Here is a 25,007-nt window from a genome sequence, read left to right on the forward strand (position 1 = left end):
AAGCCCGCGCCAACTTGAACGGCTTGCGCTAGAACAGTAAAATTTGGTGACTTTTCCTAAACTTTCCCTCTTTTTAGGCACTTTTTGGAAAATTCAGTTATTTGGGTTGAAACATTAAAATTTTCTGTTTTTTTATTATACTTCCTTTCTAACATGAACAACGACTTATATAATTGTATATAATTTTTATCTTTAAATGTTCATAATTCACGCTAATTTGATGACGTCATTGGTCAAAATCCAAGATGCCGGAAAATATTATTAGCTCTGGTGAAACCACGTTTTGCACTAATTTTTCATCACAACTCCGTATTTTTCACATAAAACATTCATATGAGCATTGCGTTTTGAGGCTGTATCTGGAAAAAATGTAATTTCAGAAATTCAAGATTTGCGATAAAAGGTGGCCGACATCTTAGATATGCCACAAATTTTAGATGTCATTTTATAACGTCATTATATTTTATATGTCATTTTATAACGTCATTGTGACGTCAGAGTTTTAGTAGCCATTAATATTATCTTAAAATAGACACTTTTCGTTGTTGAAGTTTGGTTGTATTCCTCAGAGTTTAATGGGAAAAACACATTTTAACGGTTTTAGGCAAAAAATCACATAAATTACATAGCACGTCAGCAGAACGTACTGCACCTGCGCAAAACCCGTAATGTATTGTACATAGCACTTTAGAAGAACGTCTCATATAAGATTGTATTTGCTCATATAAGGTTGCTATCCCGTTTGTAGCTTCCAAATGTTATGTCGGACAAAATATTGTCTGCCGCAAAATTCTGATGCAACGTTGACCAAAAATCCACCGAAAATCGGAAAAAATTCAGGGTTCTTCGCAGACGCAGTACGTTCTGCTGACGTGCTAAATTACATCATGATGACGATATATGATGTCATAATTACACGAAAGGTGTCGTAATAATTGAAATTACCCAAAAAAGCCCGGTCTGAATAGGGTTAACTATTCCATAGGCTTTTCACACATTCACATTAAAAACAGCACAAGTCTTTCCGGTTAGATATGTAAATTAACTTAGCTATATAAGTTGTCTGTTTTATATGCTCCATAGGCTTTACACACATTCACATTCGTATGGTATTGATTAATTGAAGATGGAAATTTAGCATGTATGTTCCACCAATGGGGTTACTACCTTACTAACGTTCTTACAGGACTGTAACCCTTTATAAGGGCATGTCCTGACGTCACATGCATGTTACTTAAAGCTGAATCAATGCATAATAATCATAATAATCAAGTCCAGGGCTCGAAATTCATTTTTGTCAATAGGTGTACTGGTGCATCTAATCTAAAAAATTAGGTGCACAAAATTTTTTGGGGTGCACCATATAAAACAAAACCTAATAACATATCTTACTGCTCCTCTTCTGAGCTTGAATCCGAAATGGAAGCTAACTTCAAAATCTTAAACAAGTACGACAACAAAGATTTTATTATTTTTCTGACACTTGCCATCTGACAGATGCTAAGAATATCCTGCATTACTGTATACATTTAAAATGTACCAAAATACTTAAAAAATATGTGGGTGCCCCGGTGCTCCCACAGAAAAAAAATGGGTGCACAGCTCCAATTTTGGGTGCACTATAAGGTGCACATGCACCCAGTATTTCGAGCCCTGAAGTCGCACTTTTGGGTTGTGTTAAGACACGTTTACCCCACGCTAATTTACTTGCCGAGGTGCATGGTCAAGGGCACGGCCACGGCAATGCTGATGACGTACATGACAAGGCAGAGCCTGTCAAGGACCTTAGCCAGCAGAGTGAAGTCAGACACCTTGAGAGAGAGAGAGAGAGAGAGACTTGTTTATTTGTACCATACAGATACATACAAAAGCCTGCAAGCAGCCATATTTGGCTGAATTGAGAAGGGTTTAAAACACAAAATGCGCTTATAATACAGCTATTTGATAAAAGTTCGTTACATTTGATAAATACCTATTTGTTGCATTTGATAAAAAAACCTATTTGTTGCATATCAAGTTAACATTAAAAATTACAACACGTTAAAAGTGCAATAATGCAATATAAAAACGCTTGATTCAATGCTTACTTTAAAATTACAGAAATAATCTACCTTCTGTTCGTTCTTCATGGCCTCGGCCAGCTCCTCCATGTTACGGGAGGCGGAGGACACGGCAACCTCCAGGCGTGAGACCGCGGCCTCCAGGCGCGTGGGCGGCCCGGACGGCTGACGGGCGTGCTCGCGGACATCAGCCGGGCTTTGCACGGCGACCATCACCAAGTCATCGGCAGGGGGGGCGCGATTGGTCCGCTTCTTGCTGCTGGGGCAAGTCTCTCCATCGTCGCTTCCAACCTTCTTCTCTGTCAGGTCTCCGAGCAGAAGACACCTGAAAGAGAAACAAGACTGGCAATGAAAACATACATTGCCATGGTGACGGTGGTTGCTGTTAGGGTTATTGTTAGCATGGCACTGCCATCATTTCATGGTTCTTAGGAAGCCTTGGTACCCTCCCCTCCCCTGAGTGTATAGTGAATGAGCCCCGGGGTTACAGAAAGTACATGTAGGGCATCCGGGGTAGACAGGTTCTCCCAAGGGTTTCCAGGAATGTGGGCATGTCAACAGAGCTGGGAGACATGCCTGTGGACATTCCATGCCTGTGGAAAAAATGCTTGTACAATTCCTAGAATTCTTGCAACTGCACACAATAATGTACCATTAGGCTCCTGAGACGTCGCAAAAAAAGAGATGATGTGGATATTTTCTACGTTCACTCATATTTACAACTATATTTTTTGTCCAAACGTTTTCTTCAAAGAAGCACAAATGTTACAAAGATTTATACTAGGAAATTTAGGCTGAATCTACCAAAGATAAGAATCTTATATATTATATTACATGTAATTAATGTGCAACTTGGAAGGGTAGCAGATGCAGAAAAAAAGTTGTCGAAAGTTGCTAATCGGACTCCATCGCATGAAAAATAAATAACGAATATTTCCTGATTTTCAGATAAGTTGACTACATGTAATTTGTTCTTAGCTGACAGGTGTAAAGGGTTTGAATAATAACTTGTTAAATCAATTAAATCTTGAAAACAAACCAACAAAATTAGAAGCAACAATAAATATAAACATAGGGGTTTCACTCTCGATGTATTTAGTTATTTATGTGCATAGCTATTCAGTCTGTCCTGAGATAATGTTACGAGTAGTACGTACGTTGCCATGAAGCGGAGAAAGAAGGTCTTCGCCATTGGAGACAGGCTCCCCTCCCTGTCGTGAATGCTGATGATGCCCAAGGTAAAGAAGAGGAAAAGTCCCATCAGCGCCATGCACACGACGATCAGCGCGGCTATAACAGCATCCGTGGTTAACAATTACCGACATGTTCCGGGAATATTTACCATGGTTAATAGTTACCGACATGTTCCGGGAATATTTATCATGGTTAACAATTACCAACATGTTTCGGGAATATTTGTTATATTTAACAGTTACTGACATGTTCCGGGAATATTTGTTATGGTTAACAGTTACCGACATGTTCCGGGATTATTTAGCATGGTTAACAGTTACCAACATGTTCCGGGAATATTTGTTATGGTTAACAGTTACCGACATGTTCCGGGATTATTTAGCATGGTTAATAGTTACTGACATGTTCCGGTAATATTTATCATGGTTAACAGTTACCAACATGTTCCGGGAATATTTATTATGGTTAACAGTTACCGACATGTTCCGGGAATATTTACCATGGTTAACAATTACCGACATGTTCCGGGAATATTTACCATGGTTAATAGTTACCGACATGTTCCGGGAATATTTATCATGGTTAACAGTTACCAACATGTTCCGGGAATATTTATCATGGTTAACAGTTACCAACATGTTCCGGGAATATTTGTTATATTTAACAGTTACTGACATGTTCCGGGAATATTTGTTATGGTTAACAGTTACCGACATGTTCCGGGATTATTTAGCATGGTTAACAGTTACCAACATGTTCCGGGAATATTTGTTATGGTTAACAGTTACTGACATATTCCGGGAATATTTATCATGGTTAACAGTAACCAACATGTTCCGGGAATATTTATTATGGTTAACAGTTACTGACATGTTCCGGGAATATTTATCATGGTTAACAGTTACCGACATATTCCGGCAATATTTATCATGGTTAAGAGTTACCGAAATGTTCCGAGATCATAAAGAGTTACTGACATATTCCGGGAGTATCATACATGGTAGAAAGCTACTAGTACCAGGATGGCCTAACATTATAGTGAATGTTTCAAGAATAACAAATGAATTTTTGCAAAATTTCCTTTTTGTAATCTGTCAGGACATGCGAATGATACATGTAGCTACAGGTTTACATAAATGTCGACCAGATAAATTCTACTTGGATTGTAATGCAGGAGTTACATAATACAAAATAAATGGAAAGGCATTTTTGTCTCGATGTAGTTTAGAATACTAAGGAAAACATTCACAGCTTGGTCACATCTATGTTTACTCACCGAAAAATGGCAGCGCTCCCTTCACAGGAAGCACATCCGTCACGAACACGAGAGACACGACCATGGAGAGTTGAATGGTCACTCCGAACGAGATCCGGTCCCCCCTGTCCAGTGGCATGACGAATGTGATGACCATCAGTGCCACCAGGATGACGCAGGGTCCAACAGTAGTGGCGATGTGGAACAGCGGGATCCTCTCCAGCTGAACAGTGAAGCACGCCTCCGTCTTGTCTTTTGCAAAGAGCATGTCCTTCCGGTACCATTCGCCCTCCAGTTGTTGGTTAGACAGGACACCACAGGGACTGCCATCTTGGCATTCTGTGTTCGACAAATCATTGCAACAAACTATCAGCAAAATAGTTAACTTTTTCATGACAAGGGTAGCCAAAAAGTATGCTGACAAAATCAGATTTTATACTGACAAGAATCTGATTTTTCTTTATTGTATATGGGAATGAGCCCTTAGCAACACCGTAATATAATCACTAATATCATCATCATTATCATATGCATCAGTGGTAAACAGTCACCTCTACAAAGGAATTCCTGGAATTTTCAATGAACTACGACCGGAATGTTCAAAGAATCCCATTCGTGGTAAACAGTGGTCGGAATGCTCAAAAAAAAACTTGTTACCTTCGCCAAGAAGGTTATGTTTTCAGGGGCGTTCGTGTATGTGTGTGTTTGTGTGTGTGTGTGTCTGTCTGTAAACACGATAACTTGAGAAGGCCTTGATGGATTGTCTTGATACTTGGTAGGTGGGTAGGTCTTGATGAGACCTCAAAATGATTAGATTCTGGACCCCCTAGTGGCTTATTATGGTACTGCAGCTGAACTTCCTGTTTTGATATCTCATGATCTAGACATGCTATGGTGATGAAATTTAGATGGTAGGTAGCTCTTGTGCTGGGAAAGAAGTGACGTGAGTTTAGGCCCCCTAGCGGCTTGCTCTGGAACTGCAGGGATAAATTCTTGAAAATATTCAAAAGGGGATAACTCAAGAACCGGTTGACGGATCGTTGTGATTTTTGGTATGTAGGTAGCTTATGTGATGCTTGATATAATTGTGTGACAATTATGCAAATATGGCTGTAATTTGCATAATTTATGGGGAAATTCTATAAATCAGCTGCATTCCATGATAGGACAATTGAAGCTTGTGACATTGGTAATTGACAATGAGAGAAACACAGGAACATATTGATTATGTTAATAATGACTTAATTTGCATAATTATTGAGAAAACGTTATAATCATGACTGATGATTGTAATGATAACTGCCTGGAATTTCATACTTGTGGTATTTGAAAGTTAAATTGAGGTGAACATCATTAAACATAATTTATTCAAATCAGGACCTCATTTGCATAATTTATTAGGAAATGCTAGAATGCATTATTTGTTAATATAAGACTGTCTTTTGGTTAAAATTATGATAAAATGATATAATTCATGAAAATTAGGTTCCTATTTCTTAAATCAGGGGGGAATAATCTAATCTAAACTTTGTCAGTCATAAAGATTAACATCATTTGGCGAAGGTATGAGATCGGGGAACTCTAGTATTTTATTTGAATCATTTTTTATTTATTGAACTTTCTTCATAAAAATTATGTTGATATCGACATTTATTCATAAAATACTTCTGCATTCATACCGATGTTTGCAGAAAATGCAGCAAAGCAGATGTTGCATTCCATGGTGTCTTCAGGGAAGTAGAAGGGGTCCGCATCACACACGGTGGTGGTCAGGGTTTCTACCCTCCAGGTTACCTGACCATTGCTACTTAGCCAGACCGGTACGTCCTTTGGTAGGCCTTGGTATAAAGGATCAGCACTGTGGAGTAAGCAACAGTTTTCGACAAGTTAACCCTATCTAGACCGGGCTTTTTTGAGCAAGATTTGACCGGGGGGGGGGCTCTTTTGACCCCCCACCCTCAGAACTCGCTAACGGTATGTCGTATGACTACCAAATTTTCAGAGGATAGTGTACTAGTGAAAATTGATCATATCTACAATTTTTTTGTCATTAGAACGTAATCTGACGTCATTATGACGTCATTAATGTGATTTTATTGGCCCAAACCGTCTAGATAGGCTATTCCCTGAAAACTAAATGGTATACAACATTACTTTACCAAAAGTGTTTATGACAGAATATTAGGGTATACTAAGTCTTATGTTGCCCATAGCAACACCGGTGACGTCATAAAATGATGTCATACATATTTAAGATATCCGCCATCTTGGATCATCAATGTTAAATTTTTAGAAATAGTTTTTTTTCCGTGATAAGCCTAAAATACATTGTAAACATACTAAAGACCTTCATTTAAACCTTTTTTTGAAAAAGAAATGGAAGTATTGATGAAATTTTAAGGAAAATAGCCTGTATATACCTGTTCTGATGATATGGTCCGCCATCTTGGATTTTGGCCAATGACGTCATTACATTAGCATAAATTATGCATATTTGATGATAAAATTTACATAAAATTACATGGGATGTTATTAATATTAGAAATTATGAGTAACTTGACATAAAACCCATAAAATTCTATTGTTGAAACAAAAATTACTAAATTTAGCAAAAAAAGCCTGTCAGATACCCGTTGTCATGGCAACACAAAAACTCATTATCTTATTCCAATGATAGAAAATTGTTGCCAACAATATTTTAGGAAAAGTCACCAAGTTTGGTCGTTCTAGCCTTAGCCGTTCAGATGCTATGTGACATCAAAGTTGGCGCGGGCACTTTTAGCCCCCCCCCCCCCCCACGTCTAGATAGGGTTAATTTACTGGTAAGATAACTATCATCTAGTGTGAAACTGATGAAACCATTCCCAGCATTGTATCCCAGCGTCATCAAAAATATTATCGGTCATTTTGTTATATTTTAAGGTAGAATGTTTGGCACTACAGTATTCGATTATTTCATTTACCGGGTACTTCAAATGTAACATACTGGCATACAGGGCTTTAAATCAGTGTAATGTTCTGTTCATTAATTATCTTACAATTAAAATGCTATTTTCTGCAGTTCAGGATATTCAAAAAACAACAGATCAGGTATGATTCACTCTCGATTCAATGATAACAGTTTTAGAAGACACTACATACTTCCTTTTCAGAGTAAGAGTAGGGGTCCAGATGCTGCTGCCAGGGACGCTGATATTCGAGATGTTGTTGTAGTACTTTGGATCCCAGCTCAGCCGGCTGTCCTGCCATGTCTGGAGTAATAAGAAACAAATAAATTATAACTGTGTACATTATAGCAAGGAAATCTACAGCAAAATTATAGATAAGCCCAAAAAACCTCCTAAAAAAGATACATGATTATATGAATGTGATATTATCTTAAGTGCACAGATATTTAATAACTATGTGGACTTACGAAATGGATGACGACAGAGGCAACCAGCTGCTCCTTCTTTTCCTCCTGAAAGAAAAGTTACAGCATCGGTCAGTTATGTTTTGTTTCCTCCAAGAACTGTGTATTTGTCATAAACCAACGAGGATTTAAAAAGTGTTACAGATACTGAACTCACCAAGCCGACGATCTGTTCTACAGATCCATTAAAGCTGATGACGGGTCGGATTTGGTTTTCAATCCCAGGTTTGTCAGTGCCGGTAGGGTTGTCAGTGCCGGTAGGTTTGTCAGTGTAGCTAGGGATGTCAGTGTAGCTAGGGTTGTCAGTGTAAAAGCTGATGACGGGGCGGATGTTCTTTTCAATCTCAGTAGGGTTCTCTGCCTCTGCTGCTCTGCGTCTGCGGCTCTCAGTCTGCTCTGTCTCGGTACGGCTCTCCGACTGAGTACGGCTTTCCGACTGAGTACGGCTTTCCGACTGAGTATGGCTTTCCGACTGAGTACGGCTCTCCGACTGAGTACGGCTTTCCGACTGAGTACGGCTTTCCGACTGAGTACGGCTTTCCGACTGAGTACGGCTTTCCGACTGAGTACAGCTTTCCGACTGAGAACGGCTTTCCGACTGAGTACGGCTTTCCGACTGAGTACGGCTGTCAGGCTGAGTACGGCTCCCTGGCTGAGTACTACTCTCCGGCTGGATACGGCTGTCAGAACCAGGTGCCAGGTTGAGATTGTAGCCATCGAGCAGGTCGTCTTTCAGCCTATCCTTGAAATCCACTGAGGAAGAGACAATACATACCTATTGTTAGCAAGATACAAATCAACAATTTTTTAAAACTTTGAGATTGATCATGATGGTATGTTTTGGCTTTACATTTGACATAAAAAGACATTTAATAAAACTTTATAAGTTTGAAAGTTGTTCACGTGTTTGGTGTGTTTTAGATTAAAAAGACTTGATTGTTTATTATCGTAAATTGCATGAATTATATCTGTTGATCATATTCTACACCAGAAGACAGTCTTATCTTAACAAAGAATGTCATTTCCTTATAAATTATGCAAATGCATCTGCCTGTGTTTCTCTCGTTCTTAACTATATATGTCACAAGCTTGAATAGTCCTATAATGGAATGCAGCTTATTTATAAAATTTCCTCATAAACTATGCAAATTACATCCATATTTGCATATTTGTTATTATTATGTCAAACATCACTAAGGCTACATACATACCAAAAATCGCGACGATCCGTCAACCGGTTTTCTAGTTATCCTCTTTTAAACATTTTTCAACAAACCTTCCTGAAGTTCCAGAGCAAGAAGCTAGGGGTCTCATGTCACTTCGTCCCCAGCACTAGAGCTACCTACCATCTAAATTTTGTGACCTCATGTCTAGATCATGAGATATCAAAACCGGAACTTCTGCTGCAGTACCATAACAAGCCGCTAGGGGGTCCAAAATCTAATCATTTTGAGGTCTCATCAAGACCTACAAAATATCAAGACAATCCGTCAAGGCCTTCTCGGGTTATCGTGTTCACAAACACACACAAGCACACACACACACACACACACACACACACACACACACACACTACACACACACACACACACACACACACACACACACACACAGGTATAAAGCTTATCATGCTCATATACAAAGTTCACTCTTAATCAATTTGAAAAAAAATATTTTCGGTTTGGCAATAAGCAAGAGTCTTAATTATTCTTCTAAACTGCATCAAATTATAATGTGCAAGTGTAGAAAATGCAAGCTTACTCAGACCTAATAGTCATTCACCTGAACAACTGGGCTTGTTATTCTCCCACATGCCCCCGTCGACGCATCTCAGTTCGGTAGGATACCCGGGCTCTATGTGGTACCCCTTGTTGCAGGTGAAGGCGATCCTTTCTCCCACGTGGTAGAACCTCTTCATAGGGCTTCTATTGCCGTAGTCAGGAGAACCGATGTCCCAGCAGCCTCTAGTAGCTGAGTTGGCATAGGGAATAATAAGGTAAAGCAATCATCATTATGGAGAAAAGGACCAGAATCGAACTGAGTATAAAAAGCAAAAAGACCAAATATTTGGCCTGGGGCTGTACAACATTATAGAGTTACCTTACAGCTTCACACAACATCTTTAGATCACTCCTACGTATTTTGTTCTCGCATAAAAATAGTGTTAAGCACAGGCACAGAGGCTGAGGGGAATGCCTGTGACTTTGACCTTTTCTTCTTCTTGTTGTTATTCTAATTTGGTTGGAAGATGTTTAAAATTTGGTTAAGGCAAGGTATATGAAATATATCCATCACTTTACAACTCAGTACTCTCCTTTTTCCTGGCCAAAACTTCTACCTGCACATCTGCAAACATGGCCACACCTGCTACTGTCTGCATACCCATATTTGGACTTGGAGCTCCTGCCCCCATGCCCAAATATGGCACCGCATACTGCTACAGCATACTACCAATGACACAGCCAAATAGCCCAAATTAAACCATTCTAAAAGCCTGTATCAAAAAAATGAATAAAAAACGTTTGGGTGTAGTTGCCAGGTCATTTAGCCCAAAAATGAAGATGTTGAATTCATTTAAAGAATTGGCATGAGGAGGAGGAGGAGAAAAAGAAGGGATATGAGAAAAAACAATATGCCTTCACTACATCACTACGTGGTGTTGGTGAAGCCATAATAAACTAGAGTTCCACGATCTCATACCTTCGCCAAATGATGTTAGCCTTTATGACTCAGAAATTATATTATATTAATCACCCTGATTATGCAAATAGGATCCTAAATTGCATGAATTATATCTGTTGATCATATTCTACACCAAAAGACAGTCTTATCTTAACAAAGAATGCCATTTCCTCATAAATTATGCAATCCACCTGCCTGTGTTTCTCTCGTTCTTAACTACATATATGTCACAAGCTTGAATTGTCCTATCATGGAATGCAGCTTATTTATAGAATGTCCTCATAAACTATGCAAATTACATCCATATTTGCGTAATTGTTGTATTATTATGTCAAACATCACTTGTCAAACATCACAAGTGAAACCTGGTTAAGTAGTGAAATCAGTGACTGCGATCTTGAAGTAGAAGGTTACAATTTGTACCGTAAAGATAGGAATCGACACGGAGGAGGTGTAGCTATTTACGTAAGCGACCTTTTTTATAGCAATAGGCGTAGCGACTTAGAAAACGATGATGTTGAATCCGTTTGGTGTGAAATTATAAAATCACATGTAAACATTCTACTTAATTGCACGTACCGACCACCTTCGTCCGACGACTCCTTCTTTGATGTCTACCAAAGCCAAGTCCAGCGAGCAACAAGCCACACACAATCTATCAAGATTGGGAGACTTTAATTCGAAAAATAGTGACTGGCTAAACACCAACACAACAGACAACCCTGGACGCCGTCTCGAGAGCATCTTCCTGAACCACGGCCTGGAGCAAATACTCCACGAACCGACACGTGGCGCCAACCTATTGGACTTAATAGTAACCTCACATCCTGCTATGCACCATCAAACTGGAACACTAGCTCCTCTTGGAGACTCAGATCATTTGACAACTGTAACTGTATTAAATCTCAAAGCAACTCGCCCCCATGGAAGAAGGTTAGTATGGCTCTATAAAAAAGCTAATGTTGACGCTCTTTGTGAAGACATAAAGCGCGCCCCTTGGGACACAAATTTTATTTATAACTCAATGGACGACATCTGGGATTCCTGGTATGACATGTTTATGACTATATGTAAGCAACACATACCACATAAGTTGGTCTCCATCCACAGAACAGCTAAGCCATGGATCTATGGAAATAAGCAAATTAGAGTCGTAATCCACAGGAAGCATCGTCTTCACTCCAAGGCGAAAAGGGAAAACTCTACCCAAGTCTGGTCTGATTTCCGAAAGCAAAGAAATCGGGTGACCGCCCTTACGCGGAAAGCCGAAGCAGCATTCATCCAGGAGGTCATGAACGACGTGGAAAATAGTAACACGAGGCGACTTTTCACCTACGCAAAGTCTGCTCTTGGAAAAGCGTCATCCGGTGTGCCATCCCTCAAAGTTGGGGCAACTATTCTAGAAACTCCCGGAGAAAAGGCTAACGCACTCAATAACTTCTTTATCCAGCAAACAGACCTCCCTGACAGACATGAGTCCCCCCTGTCTTCCACCCATCCAACGTCCCTGAGACAACCCTGGGTAAACTCCCGCTCACTGTAGAAGAGGTACGTGAGCAACTGAACGCCCTGAAGATAGGCAAGTCGAGTGGTCCCGACAACATTACCCCTAATCTCCTCCGATTAGTAGCAGACTCCATATCAGTGCCCTTAACTCGGCTCTACAACACGTCACTGACTCATGGCCAAGTACCGTCTGGATGGAAAGAAGCAAACATAACCCCTGTCCATAAAGCCGGCAGTCGCCACCTTCCCAACAACTATCGGCCCATATCCTTACTTAATACAATCCCGAAAGTCCTGGAAACCCTGGTAAACAAATACTTAGCAGACCACTTCGCTCCAATACTGTCCAACCACCAAAGCGGTTTTAGGACCCATGACAACACAACGCTCCAACTTGCCCGCTTAGTAGAGGAGTGGGCCCAGGCCATGGACAGAGGAGAGATTGTGGGCTGTGTTTTTTGGACCTACGTAAGGCGTTCGACAAGGTTTGGCACACGGGACTGTTAAAAAAGCTGCAGGCATACGGAATCTGTTGCCCTTTGCATAACTGGTTTATCAGTTATCTTAGCAACAGACGTCAGCGCGTGGTTATCCAAGGAGTAGCGTCAGAGTGGAAATCACCGCTGGCTGGTGTTCCACAGGGCTCAGTTCTCGGACCATCTCTCTTTATATTGTACATTAACGATTTGACCTCAAACTGCAGCCGGTGCGAACCCAACCTATTCGCTGACGATACATCACTCTCTGCTACCCACCGATCCATTCAACACGTTGTAAACTCACTAAACACGGACCTATGTTCTGTTTCAAACTGGCTAAAACTGTGGAAGCTTGAAGCCAATAGAGAAAAATGCAAGGTCATGTACATCACAACCCGAAAACTTCCACCATCAGTCTCTCCAGTCACCTTCGACGGAACCATCCTGCAACCGGTGGACAGTCACAAACACCTCGGGATCATTCTTACCAACACACTGTCGTGGACAAAACACGTTGAATCAGTCTCCTCCAAGGCCAGGCGTTCGGCGGGCATGCTATGTGCCCTCCGGAAAAAGATACCCACAGACATCCTCCTCAAACTCTACAAAATCATTACGAGACCGTGTCTGGAGTATGCAGACATCGTTTGGGCAAGTACCACAAGACAAAACCAAAGATTACTAGAGTCCGTCCAGTACCAAACCGCCAGGTTGATTAGCGGTAACTTCGGACTCCCGTATCCTTCGTACTAAAGCCTGTACTCTCAGCTGTCCTTACCTTCACTCCAACACCGGCGTAAACTGCATACTGTTACCACCCTCTACAGACTACTGAACGGAAACTGCCCATCACATATGTTAAGCCTGCTTCCCAGAACCCGGGCGTCAGCCATTGAGTCTCGTTACTCCTTGAGAAACAGCAATCACTTGACAGCACAATTATCCAAAAGTACAAGGGGCCAAAAAACCTTCTTCCATAGAGCCATTTTGCTTTGGAACACGCTACCTTCCAATGTTCGCACAGCCCCCACCATTACATCTTTCAAAACCAATCTCCAGACCTCGCTCGGAGATCCATACATTATGATCGCTGACCCTGACCTCCCAATGTAAATATTACTGATCTTAGTGCACCTTAGCCAAGTCCTGCTATAACTATGTAAATTCTATAGCTGATAATTCTGATTTTAATTCCCCATTTTCATCTGACATGTATGTATGTATGTTGTTGTCTCTGTCCCCAAGGTTAGCCCTTTAAAATAGTCCTGGCACTAGTTGGGCAACCTTGACTGTCCTCTGTACAGCTAAACCAATAAATAAATAAATCACTAAGGCTACATACATACCAAAAATCACGACGACCCGTCAACCGGTTTTCTAGTTATCCTCCTTTAAACATTTTTCAACAAACCTTCCTGAAGTTCCAGAGCAAAAAGCTAGGGGTCTCATGTCACTTCTTCCCCAGCACTAGAGCTACCTACCATCTAAATTTCGTGACCCTAGCATGTCTAGATCATGAGATATCAAAACCGGAACTTCTGCTGCAGTACCATAACAAGCCGCTAGGGGGTCAAAAATCTAATCATTTTGAGGTTTCATCAAGCTTAAGACCTACCAAAGACAACCCATCAAGGCTTTCTCGGGTTATCGTGTTCACAAACACACACAAGCACACACACACACACACACACGAACGCCCCTGAAAACATAACCTTCTTGGCGAAGGCAATGAAACATGACAGTGCAAGGGAGGTAGAAAGCTTAACATGCTCATATACAAAGTTCACTCTTAATCAATTGGAAAAAATATTTTTGATTTGGCAATAAGCAAGAGTCTTAATTATTCTTCTTAACTGCATCAAATTATAATGTGCAAGTGTAGAAAATGCAGGCTTACTCAGACATTCTAGTCTCAGGCCGTGTCTATACGGAATCACCCAAACCGCGATTCGGGTAACTCACATTCCTCACATCTGGTCCACGTGCCACACACACCTGTGAAACCGTGTCCGAACACAATACGCTTGAGCTACATTTATTGCTGTTTGATGATAACACGCAAGGTGGCGTGTTATTAATGTCAGAGGTCAACGACCTGCTTGCTGATGCCCCCCTCCCGGCGTATCTCGGCCGAATGCCGACGTGGTCCCGCCAGAGGCGATGAAGCTCGCCCTAGAACGGACACATTATTTGCCCATTACTGCTCTTTAAGTTGCTGCCACGTAAAAGTTGGTATTGCATATAAAAAAAAAAGAAATATCACCCCGTAATCCATGACCAGGCGAAGTTACATTGAAATCACATTGCGTTCAGACGCAAATCGCGATGCGGGGAAACCGATTCGAAACCACCTCTAGAAGTGGCTTGGAATCGAGGCGCTTTCAATGTGATTTCGGGGCGTTCACATGGAGCCACTTGAAACCGGCTTCGGGGTAAACCACATGTAAACCGCCTTGGGTGATTCCGTATAGACACGGCCTCAGACATTCCTAGTCATTCACCTGAACAACTGGGCTTGTTATCCTCCCACATGCCTCCCTCGACGCATCTCAGTTCGGTAGGATACCCGGGCTCTATGTGGTACCCCTCGTTGCAGGTGAAGGCGATCATTTCTCCCACGTAGTAGAACCTCTTCATAGGGCTTCTATTGCCGTAGTCAGGAGGACCGATGTCCCAGCAGCCTCTCGTATCTGAGTTGGCATAGGCAATGGTCAGGTAAAGCAATCATTATTATGGAGAAAAGGACCAGAATCGAACTCAGTATAAAAAGCAAAGAGACCAAATATTTGCCAGTACAACATAGAGTTACCTTACAGCTTCACACAGCATCTTTAGATCACTCCTACGTATTTTGTTCTCGCATAAAAATAGTGTAAAGCGCAGAGACAGAGAGGAATGCCTGTGACTTTGTCAGCACAATGCCACTAAAGGCGGAATATCGTCAGATTAGAGTTGTATAAAATGTCTGAAATCGGGAACAAGGTATGGTTCTTACTGCAGGAAACGACGTCGCATTCCTGCTGGCTGCCATCTTCCACCAGACAAAATGGCCGCTTAAGACCGGTAGGGTTACGGCAGTAGTTGTTGTCCATGTTGGCCCAGGGGTACGCGGCTGTGTAGAACCCTTCCTGTGCTGCGGACCACTTCACACACTCTGCCCCGGACTTGGCTGTACTCCGGGTGCCGCGGTAGTTCATGCCGCCACCGTGGTAGCAAACTGAGGAGGAAAAACGGCCATAAATCAACAACTTATCCTATAAATTAACAAATTAATGCATCTCTAAATGCATGTACTTAAATATCAGGGAATGGAAATATTTGACACAAATGCTACTGCCAGCGGAAAGTCTTGGGTCTATTTTTCTCTTCACCTTCGCCGTTCCTTGTCGCTGGTTCAGGGTTCCAACAGCCGTGCTGCGGTGGTGGAAACAAGTCACAGGTAGGGAATTCGAACCGCTTCTTCATCTGGGTATCAGCCATGTTGAGGACTTCCTCACACCACGAACGGCACGGTAGCAGTGGTTTGTTCCTAAATACACAGGCAGATTTAGAAATATCGACATGAGGTTTTCTTACTTTTAAAACACAAAAACAAATGCAATTTAAGCACAACGTTTACGTATGTGAATGAACTTATTGTTAACCATTTTATCTAAAAAAAAGTATTGTGGATTTTTTAAACTTAACGATACCAAAAAACTGTTATAATGATCAACTAGCAACGAAGCATGCTTTACTTACATGCACGAGGTCGCGTTGTCTGCATGATGAGACAAAGAGCAGGTAGTGTCGTTCTCTTTGGGTACACCACATCGCGGGAATATCACTGTAGATGCGAATTCCCGGAACTCGGGATGTCGGTCCTGTCCGTTTGCGGACGAACTGTTGAGCAGCTCCACGACAGAGGAATTCTGTATCTCCTCAAACGTCGTCTGACCCAGCTGATTGGGTAACATTGTAAGTCTACCGCCGAGGTTGAAATCCACAGGAATCGTCAGGCACTCTGTATATTACAAAATAGCCATTGCACCATTCACATTCTTTAAACTTTGACAGGAGGCACTGACAAAGATGTAAAAATGATCCGTTCAGAATTCTGCAAGTTGAGAATTATTAAACACAGTTTCTTAATCACCAAGTCACCATTTGGCCGCATCGTGAAATCATCGTACTTTTACTATTCTATTCTTTCTATTTATTTTGTTGGTTACTTTCAGCTTTTTCAGCATTAACGGCTACGGCAAAAAAAATACTGTAAGTCTACAAATTTCCGCGGTATATTTAGATTCGCGGAATTCGCGGGGACCTTTGTACCGCGCATGCTACATTATGCACATAACAAATAAACGAACACCACATGCAACTAGCTACCAGTTTTGTGGCCAGGCTTTAGCAACCACAAAAATCCATCCGTATCTGGGCGTCACGCTGACAAGCGGACTGAAGTGGGGTGCACATGTTAATAATATCACAACTAAGGCGAAACAGACATTGGGAGTGATTAAACGTAATCTGTGGGCATGTCCAACAGTCAACAGACTTAGGATGATAGGAGTTAGTATTGTGAGAAAAACATGACGGGAACAGGAGTAAAAATAATGCCTAACATCATGACCTTCGTGCACTGGAAAGAAGAATTTAACCCTACCTAGACCGGGCTTTTTTTGACATGGGGGGACCGGGGGGGGTCTCTTTGACCCCCCCCCTAAGAACTCGCGAACGGTATGTCGTATGACCACCAAATTTTTCAGAGAATGGTGTACTAGTAAAAATTTATCATATCTACAATTTTTATGTCGTTATGACGTAATATGACGTCATTATGACGTCATTAATGTGATTTTATTGGCCAAAATCGTCTAAATAGGTTTTTCCCTGAAAACTAAATGGTATTCAACATAACTGTACCAAAAGTGTTTATGACAGAATATTATGGTGTACTAAGTCTTATGTTGCCCATAGCAACACCGGTGACGTCATAAAATGACGTAATGCATATTTAAGATATCCGCCATCTTGGATCATCAATCTTGAATTTTCAAAAATAGTTTTTTTTCATGATAAAGCCTAAAATACATTGTAAAACATACTAAAGACCTTCATTTAAAACCTTTTTGGTAAAAAGAAATGGAAGTATTGATGAAATTTTAATGAAAATAACCTGTATATACCTGTTCTGATGATATGGTCCGCCATCTTGGATTTTGGCCAATGACGTCATCAAATTAGCATAAATTATGCATATTTAATGATAAAATTTACATAAAATTATATGGGATGTTATTAATATTAGAAACCATGAGTAACTTGACATAAAACCCATAAAATTCTATTGTTGAAACAAAAAGTACTAAATTTAGCAAAAAATGCCTGTCAGAAACCCGTTGCCATGGCAACACAAAAAATCATTATCTTATTCCAATGATAGAGAATTGTTGCCAACAATATTCTAGGAAAAGTCACCAAGTTTGGCCGTTCTACGGCTAGCCGTTCAGACGCTAGGTGACATCAAAGTTGCCGCGGGCACTTTTTACGCCCCCCCCCCCCCCCGTCCCGTNTACGGAAGAATTTAATCTACAAGTAAGTTTATTGTACGAGCAACTGTCTGTGCAGGAGAGAACTATAAGGACTTTGTGATGCCAGCTTACCACAACCGTCCTCGTCACTCCCGTCCGAACAGTCCGTCCTCCCGTCACACCGCCTCCAGGTCAGGGTGCAGGCATGTCCGTGTCCGCACCGGAAGTACCCAGGGGGGCAGCGGATCGCTGTGTAAGGAAACAGCCTGTTAGGTAGAACTGTAACATTTGCAATGTTTGCCGTAACATGGTTCAGCCCAACTACCTTTCTTACCATAGGAACCTTCCTTACATGACAAAGACTCTTACGGTTGTTGAACAGGTTTTTCTAGTTCTAATTACCTGTATATTGAGTAACCGTTCTTTTACATTAGCTTCTTACGGACCTTGTTGTTTAACTGGTTTTTCTAGTTACTTGTATATAAGAGTGAATCGGTTCTCTGTTCATTTGTGACGCTAAAGAAGAGTGATGGATGTCACTCGAAAGGTCCGGAAATAAATAAAAATCCGTAACTGATCCAGTAGTAGAGTTTGAATTTTCTTACGAGTACTGATCTGGTTATTTTGACTTATAACAGCGAGGTTCGGGTTGATAGCGACCAGTCCTTCCAGCGCCGTATTGTTACATAATTTATTCCAACACCATATATGGTGTCCAGTCCCTGGGGGTAGGCCCTGCCACTTTGCTACATCAATCTAACCAAACACAAGCATCATTATGTTTACCGAAGAAAATATATTGTTTTTGCTCCATTTCTTCTTCCTCTTCTTCTGTTCCAAACACTAACCTTTGACCTGGCCTATGGCCTCTTTTGTTGACGTCTGTCACCATAGTAACTGGTGTTGGGTTACATACAGTGTTACAATTTCAAAGTAGGCATTTAGACTCCTGTCACCATATACATGTACATGAATGTGAATGTGTTTGAGTAAGAATTAACAGAGCAGACCGTATCCGAAGGTAAACATTATGCATTTGATTTGCAAATGTTACTTTTCTAGTTGTATGTAAAACACGTTCTGGTTGACACGTTCAAGGATCACTGTAAGACAGTTGTGACAACCATGTGGTGCGGGTCATTGATATTTATCAATTTGGAGCTGAGGAAACGGACCAAAACACTGTTACTAACTTGCGGAGGTAAAGTTGACATAATTTTGACATACCGTCCTTCAGCTGGCAGATAAAGTTGGATGCGGACGAGCACGGCGCGTCGTTCCATCCGGCCCCGAGGTGGTTGACACAGCCTTCTCCGTTACTGTTGGGTTCCCCCGGCTGCCACCCAGTCCAGTCTGCGGTTAGGTTAAAGGGAGTCCCATCTTCCCACGCCCACTGTCCCTCTCCGTTCTGATTGTTCAGGCCGAACCAGAAAGGAGAGTTGGGATCCACGGTGTTCTTGAGGTCCATCAAGAAGACGTCCACGTCTCTGTCCTTCGGCATGGCGAGGAACCCCCCGTCCGCTGCACACACCTGTCTGGCCTGACTGTAGGTTTTGACTTGGTTGTACGCCTTGAAGCACGAATCCCCGTGTGCGGTGTAACCCGCTCGACAACCTACAGAAATGTTAAATACTTTAAGCTTTGCAAAAATTGAATTTGTAATATTTTAACAAGCTAGTTTATAACTGCACAGAGAACTGGTACCCTCTAAATACATTCACTCTCAGACTCGAATTTTTCTTCTCGACTCACCAGTCGCGGTTAAACTCTCCCGACCAGACTCGACTCAATGTGATTTGGAAATCTTTTCCCATTAACTGACAGAAACTGCTAAAGGGAACATTTCTCGTTCGGTAAAAAAAACTCGAAACATTAACTTCGCGAATGCATGTACAGATACTATGATTAGAATTATTAAAGAACTTTGTGTACTCGGACATGATAAAACTAAAGTTTGGACGAAATAGCTAATTTTATAGGAGGTGGGGCGAAATGGCTAAGGGGGGGCGAGGGGGGGGCCACGACCTCGGGGGGGGGGGGGCGGAAAGTTGCCAGAGATCTCGGGGGGGCAGTCACTATGATCTCTGCGTCATTAGGGCGGAGCCGGTGTTACAGAGCCTCAGACGGTTTTTATCACGCCCATTTAATTATGTTTACCGAAGGAAAACATTGTTTTTCCTCAGTTTCCTCCTCCTTCTTCTTCTTCTTCTTCTCCAAACACTAACCTCTGACCTGGCCAATGACCTGATTTGTTGACGTCTGTCACCATGGTAACTAGTGTTGGGTTACATCATGTTGCAATTTATAGCAGGAGGGATTTAGACTCCTATCTGACCATATGTATGAATGCGTTTGAGTAAGAATTAACAGACCAGACCATGTGCCAAGGTAAACATTATGCATTCGCTTTGCAAATGTTACTTTTCTAGTATTCTTACAAGTTATGTCAGGCTAGCATAACCCCTTTAACAAGGCTTGTTCTGTAAAAATTCGCCGAGTCGGTCACTGCCCGTGTGGACAATACACGCCTATGAGTCATGTTATTTTTTTAAGTTGTAATGGAAATTATTTGAACGTCTCTATTATCTTTCTTATTGACAGCAAAAACCCGTGCTCCTCGCACAGTTAATCGCTTCTTTGGATTTCAAAAGAGGATCGCGCAAAAATCAACGGAATTGCTTTCTATCGAGCATTGGGACTTCGGTATCGTCGTTGCCTTGGACTGTGGGTTCTTTTCCAACTGTACAAATCCCTGGTAGTTTCGATCTTGCTGTATGGATGCGAAACATGGACGCTTCTAACACAGAACACAGGATACAAGCTTTTGAAACAAAGTCCCTGCGGAGATTGCTTGGCATCTCAGCATAAGACAAACGAATACGTCTACCAGCAAGTATACAGCCTTGTTGGCCCCCAAGAAGCAGTGATGTCAACTGTACGGCGCAGAAAGCTGCTTTGAGACAAAAACAGAAGGTATTTCTGGCTTACCAATATTACTTAAATTTAAAGAAGCGAAATCCTTATTAAAGGTGGAAAAATTAAACTGAAAATAAATCTGCGTCACACGCAGCTCAGCCTATGGTGTTTTTGTACACAGAAACCTTTGAATAACCTTCGAAGAAACTGTCCCTATCAAGATTTTGCATTATTTCCACTTTCTATTGTATTATTTCCATTTATTGATTATATTTCATTTTGTATAGTTTAGAGGAGGAGGGCCTAGTATAAGCATTCCATGCTTCTCCCCTCCTCCTGCACCTGTTTGTATCATTGTTTTGTATTATTATTGTCTGTTTTGTTAATGTGCAAACAATAAAATCAATCAAAAATCAAGATTCATACCAACAAACATAGAGTAAATTAAAAGTTTCCTACCACTGACAACATCCTTGCAGATAAAGATCAGAGAGACGGCTACAAGCAGGCCCCTCATCCTGGATCCGGACGGGCAGGTACTTATCCTACTCCACAGGGATTTCAGAAGCGACCTAGTGCCAGTATCCCAATCCGCAAATGATGTGACGCGAAGCTGCGAGAACGCTCTTATAAAACCACAGGAAACAGGCAATATGTTTGACGACATGCCATGACGTCCAACTATTGCTATCTAAATGAAACGTGAGAAACTGAATAACTCCAAATATTGCGTGTACATGTATTTAACCAAAGGATTCAGAATTATGTGCAATATTATATGTCTTTGTGAGCATTATTAAAACAAATTGTCTGTAAATTGACAGCAATTCAGTGATATTTTCACTGCGATAGCTCAATAAAGATATGTTGAATCTTGAATGTGCATGGCGAATGGCGGTCTATACCATTCTTTCCGCAGTATGAACGAGAGACTTTATTTCCGTGTATGTAACATTATGTACAAAACGCATGTTGAATAACCAATACGATATAAATGGAGTTAACTTTTCAACGGAGCCTTTTGACTAGTCTTAAAAACATAAACATGTATTCAAGCCATTCACACAATTGATATGCAGGTAGAAAGTCATTAAGTTTGTACATCATGTATATCAAAACTCAGGGGCTGTGTTCCACGCAACAACGCCCACACCTCAGTATGGAAATTCTCTGTCACATTTCTGGAATTTTAACACCATTGTTGTTAGCACGTCGTTGTTAGGGGTGATGGTTCTGTATAAAGTAAATATAAATACGTCTGCCCAAGTTGCTGTTACTGTCCGTGTCATCCATAGAATTTACATGCTTTGGCCTAAGGAAGAAATTTCAGGAATGATACATGTAAATAATCGGCAAGATTTGTATATAATGATGAGGAAGGTGTATCCATAATCTTTTTTGAGGATATTACTCTTATGTCACAACACAATAAAAATCTGTTTTTTTTTTCTTTAAAAAAAATGGGGAATGGGAAAAATAAAATGTCTGCTCAAATCTTTTCGACTGTTTTGTTTGCTTGGACTTTCTTCATATTTTTGCTTTAAAGGTGTGTTCCCCATTCACACACTCTTCAAAGTATTCACGACTTTCAACATAATTATTATTGATAGTAAAATGGCAAACTTTCCCCCTTGATGGTGAATGCCCTCTGGCGGAATACACAGAAACTGCAGGGGAGACATGCTAGGTTTCGGCATCCTTGGTTTCGGTGGGCGGAGCAAAAAGAGGAACTTCGTAACGCAGGTAATTATTTGTTCAGGCTCGTTCACATTACAGCACCAGGGGAGTGTACACCTTATACATCGTTGCTACCTGTTCTATTAACTTCTTCGAGTTATTAAAACTGACAAGCTTGTAAATCCTTTTATATTCCTCCAACTGAGGTCAATCCCACGATACTGTGAACAAAATGTATGGCATTTGAAACGCTCTTTTTTGTAAAGAGGTTTTGGTCGTCCACCCTGAAACATGGGCGTTGGATGAATCTAAATATGTCGTCATCTCTATTATATCTTTGTGAGAGGGACTTCCCGTACACGTAGCACATTTCAACTTAGCATGATGTTTCAACAGTCTCTGTCTTGATATAATATTAATTCTAAGGTAAACTCACGTCCGTACAGTAATGTTGCGGCAAGTAGCAGGACGTATACGTAGGTACAGTGCACGGAGTCGGTGCTGGGCTGTTCTCTGTACCATTGTACTACTCAGCTGGTGGTGGGAGTGGGTACGCATTTACCAGACGGTAGTGGCCGTGAAGACAGCCAAGTTGGCTCAGGTAATTTTGTTTCTATTACCTTTTTATGTATTACATATCCACTCACTGTCACGTATGCGTACTATATTAGTTTTAAGTAGAGATATGTCAGACAATGAGCCGAGTTGAGCGAGTTGAACGTTTAATGCTTTTCCTAAGAGGTCTACAACAGTCCTCCACCGGACCTTCCCCCTCTCTAGCTTGGGCCCAACTGCCTGATTCCGGGCCCCACGCTCCCCTCATTGGGCCTACCCAAAGCCATTACATGTGCTCCGTCACACCTGCCCCCTTTTCTCGTGATTGAAACTCTACCTTCAATCACAAAACTCAACGTTCTCTGTCTTAATGACCCAGGTCCGGTGGTTCGCATGCTTTGACTTATACAAAACTATAAAATATTCAATAGAAAACGGATCCTACATGATCTAAAGTATATATGAATGTGTCCTTTCACTGAGGTCCAAACAGGTTAGCTACAAGGCGCCACGTCTAATTGAACGTTAGCAATAACAACGTCAACAACCGCTATGAACAAATTAATACAAACACATTATGTACTACATAATCATTAGTAACAATGACAGTTTAACATGCAGAAACCTTTCTCTAACAGCCATAATGGATAATGGTCTAAGATCCTACGTAACACTAGAGAGTCCTACTAGTACTAGTACTGAGCACCGTGCATAGGGCATTGTCTTAGGCCCGGGACAGCGCGTCGGCGTTGGCATTGGCCTTTCCCGCCCGATGCGTCAACCCCAGGTGGGGTGCCTCCACACCCTAACCTTCTGTTGTGACAGCTTCTCATCAATCATGCGCTCCCTCGCTGCTGTGTCCACCGGTTTGGCGCCACCAAATATGCGCCACTGGGCCTTCCCTGGTGCTGGGAGATGAGGGCTCCCAATGGGTTTGGTACGTGCAGCCAGGCGCAGTTTTGGTCTATAGCCGGCAAAGTTGTACGACTTGGTGCCGCCACGATCATAACCATTACTATAACGACCGAATGTTGACAAGAATTGCCGCGGTTGAACTCCAGATTGCTGCATTGCTTTCTGTAAGCCGATAAACCCCTGAGCTGCCTTGCGTGCTTGAGCCCTCGTAGCCACGAGCGACTCCCGTGCCAGCCTTCCAGATGCGCACTGCTGTACCAGTTCGGCAAGATGGGGAACATCCCGTCCGAGTATAGCGGGGTGTGGGAGGTTTGGGGTCACTTTCGCATTTATCTTGTAGCTTCTGTGTCCTATCTGGACCTCTACTTGTGCAGTCGGGTACTTCCTTTCATCGCCATGAATGCAAGTAATGCCGCCTTGATTGTCATGTGCGATTTTTGTCGGATCCACCAGGTCCTCTCTGATCAGCGTCTGTGTACTGCCAGTGTCCAACAGCAACGGGACCTTCTTTCCCTCCACTTGGCCTGCGACGATGAAGGTTGCCTGTTGCCCGGCCTTCTCTCCTGTACTGGTGAAGAAGGAGTTAGCCTCGGTGGGTCGCGTCTCCTTAGATACAGGGCAGTCCCTTGCAAAGTGGCCAGGGTCACCGCATGTGTAACAGGAACTAGTGCTACCCCCGCGCGCCGTCCAAGGTTGTGTGCGGTTGCGGCTTTGAGTTGCCTTCTTCTCCTTTTCTTCTTCCTCCTTGCTGAGCTCTCTCTTGTGGGCGGTCAGATAATGTTGAGCCATCTCTGCCAGCTCCACCAGGCTATCTGGATTTCGCTCCCTGAGGTGTATTGC

At 41.8% G+C, this 25,007-nt stretch overlaps 2 protein-coding genes and 1 pseudogene across 2 annotated transcripts in view; 2 read left to right on the plus strand and 1 right to left on the minus strand.

Annotated features, from left to right (window-relative positions):
• Positions 1 to 25,007, plus strand: part of LOC109479119 — a 37,549-nt pseudogene that overhangs the window by 6,088 nt on the left and 6,454 nt on the right.
• LOC109479190 (neuronal acetylcholine receptor subunit alpha-9-like) lies at positions 1,573 to 18,445 on the minus strand. The gene is made up of 13 exons (XM_019781081.1): positions 18,237 to 18,445; positions 16,330 to 16,591; positions 15,960 to 16,117; positions 15,584 to 15,805; positions 15,090 to 15,278; positions 8,598 to 8,674; positions 8,079 to 8,132; positions 7,651 to 7,760; positions 6,189 to 6,367; positions 4,531 to 4,848; positions 3,218 to 3,350; positions 2,112 to 2,385; positions 1,573 to 1,811 (listed from the first exon to the last, which is right to left on the minus strand). Exons 1-13 carry the CDS (start codon positions 18,439 to 18,441, stop codon positions 1,704 to 1,706), a joined length of 2,289 nt encoding a protein of 762 aa, XP_019636640.1. The 5' UTR covers positions 18,442 to 18,445; the 3' UTR covers positions 1,573 to 1,703.
• LOC109479183 (chloride channel CLIC-like protein 1) overlaps positions 23,048 to 25,007 on the plus strand; it is a 4,560-nt gene continuing 2,600 nt past the window's right edge. The window contains exon 1 of the mRNA XM_019781075.1: positions 23,048 to 23,298. Within this exon, the coding sequence (XP_019636634.1) occupies positions 23,146 to 23,298 (153 nt within the window). The 5' untranslated portion in view covers positions 23,048 to 23,145. The remainder of the gene's footprint in view (positions 23,299 to 25,007) is intronic.

Source organism: Branchiostoma belcheri, unplaced genomic scaffold, assembly GCF_001625305.1.
Source record: "Branchiostoma belcheri isolate BF01 breed outbred unplaced genomic scaffold, Haploidv18h27 scaffold47, whole genome shotgun sequence".
Classification (NCBI taxonomy): domain Eukaryota; kingdom Metazoa; phylum Chordata; class Leptocardii; order Amphioxiformes; family Branchiostomatidae; genus Branchiostoma; species Branchiostoma belcheri.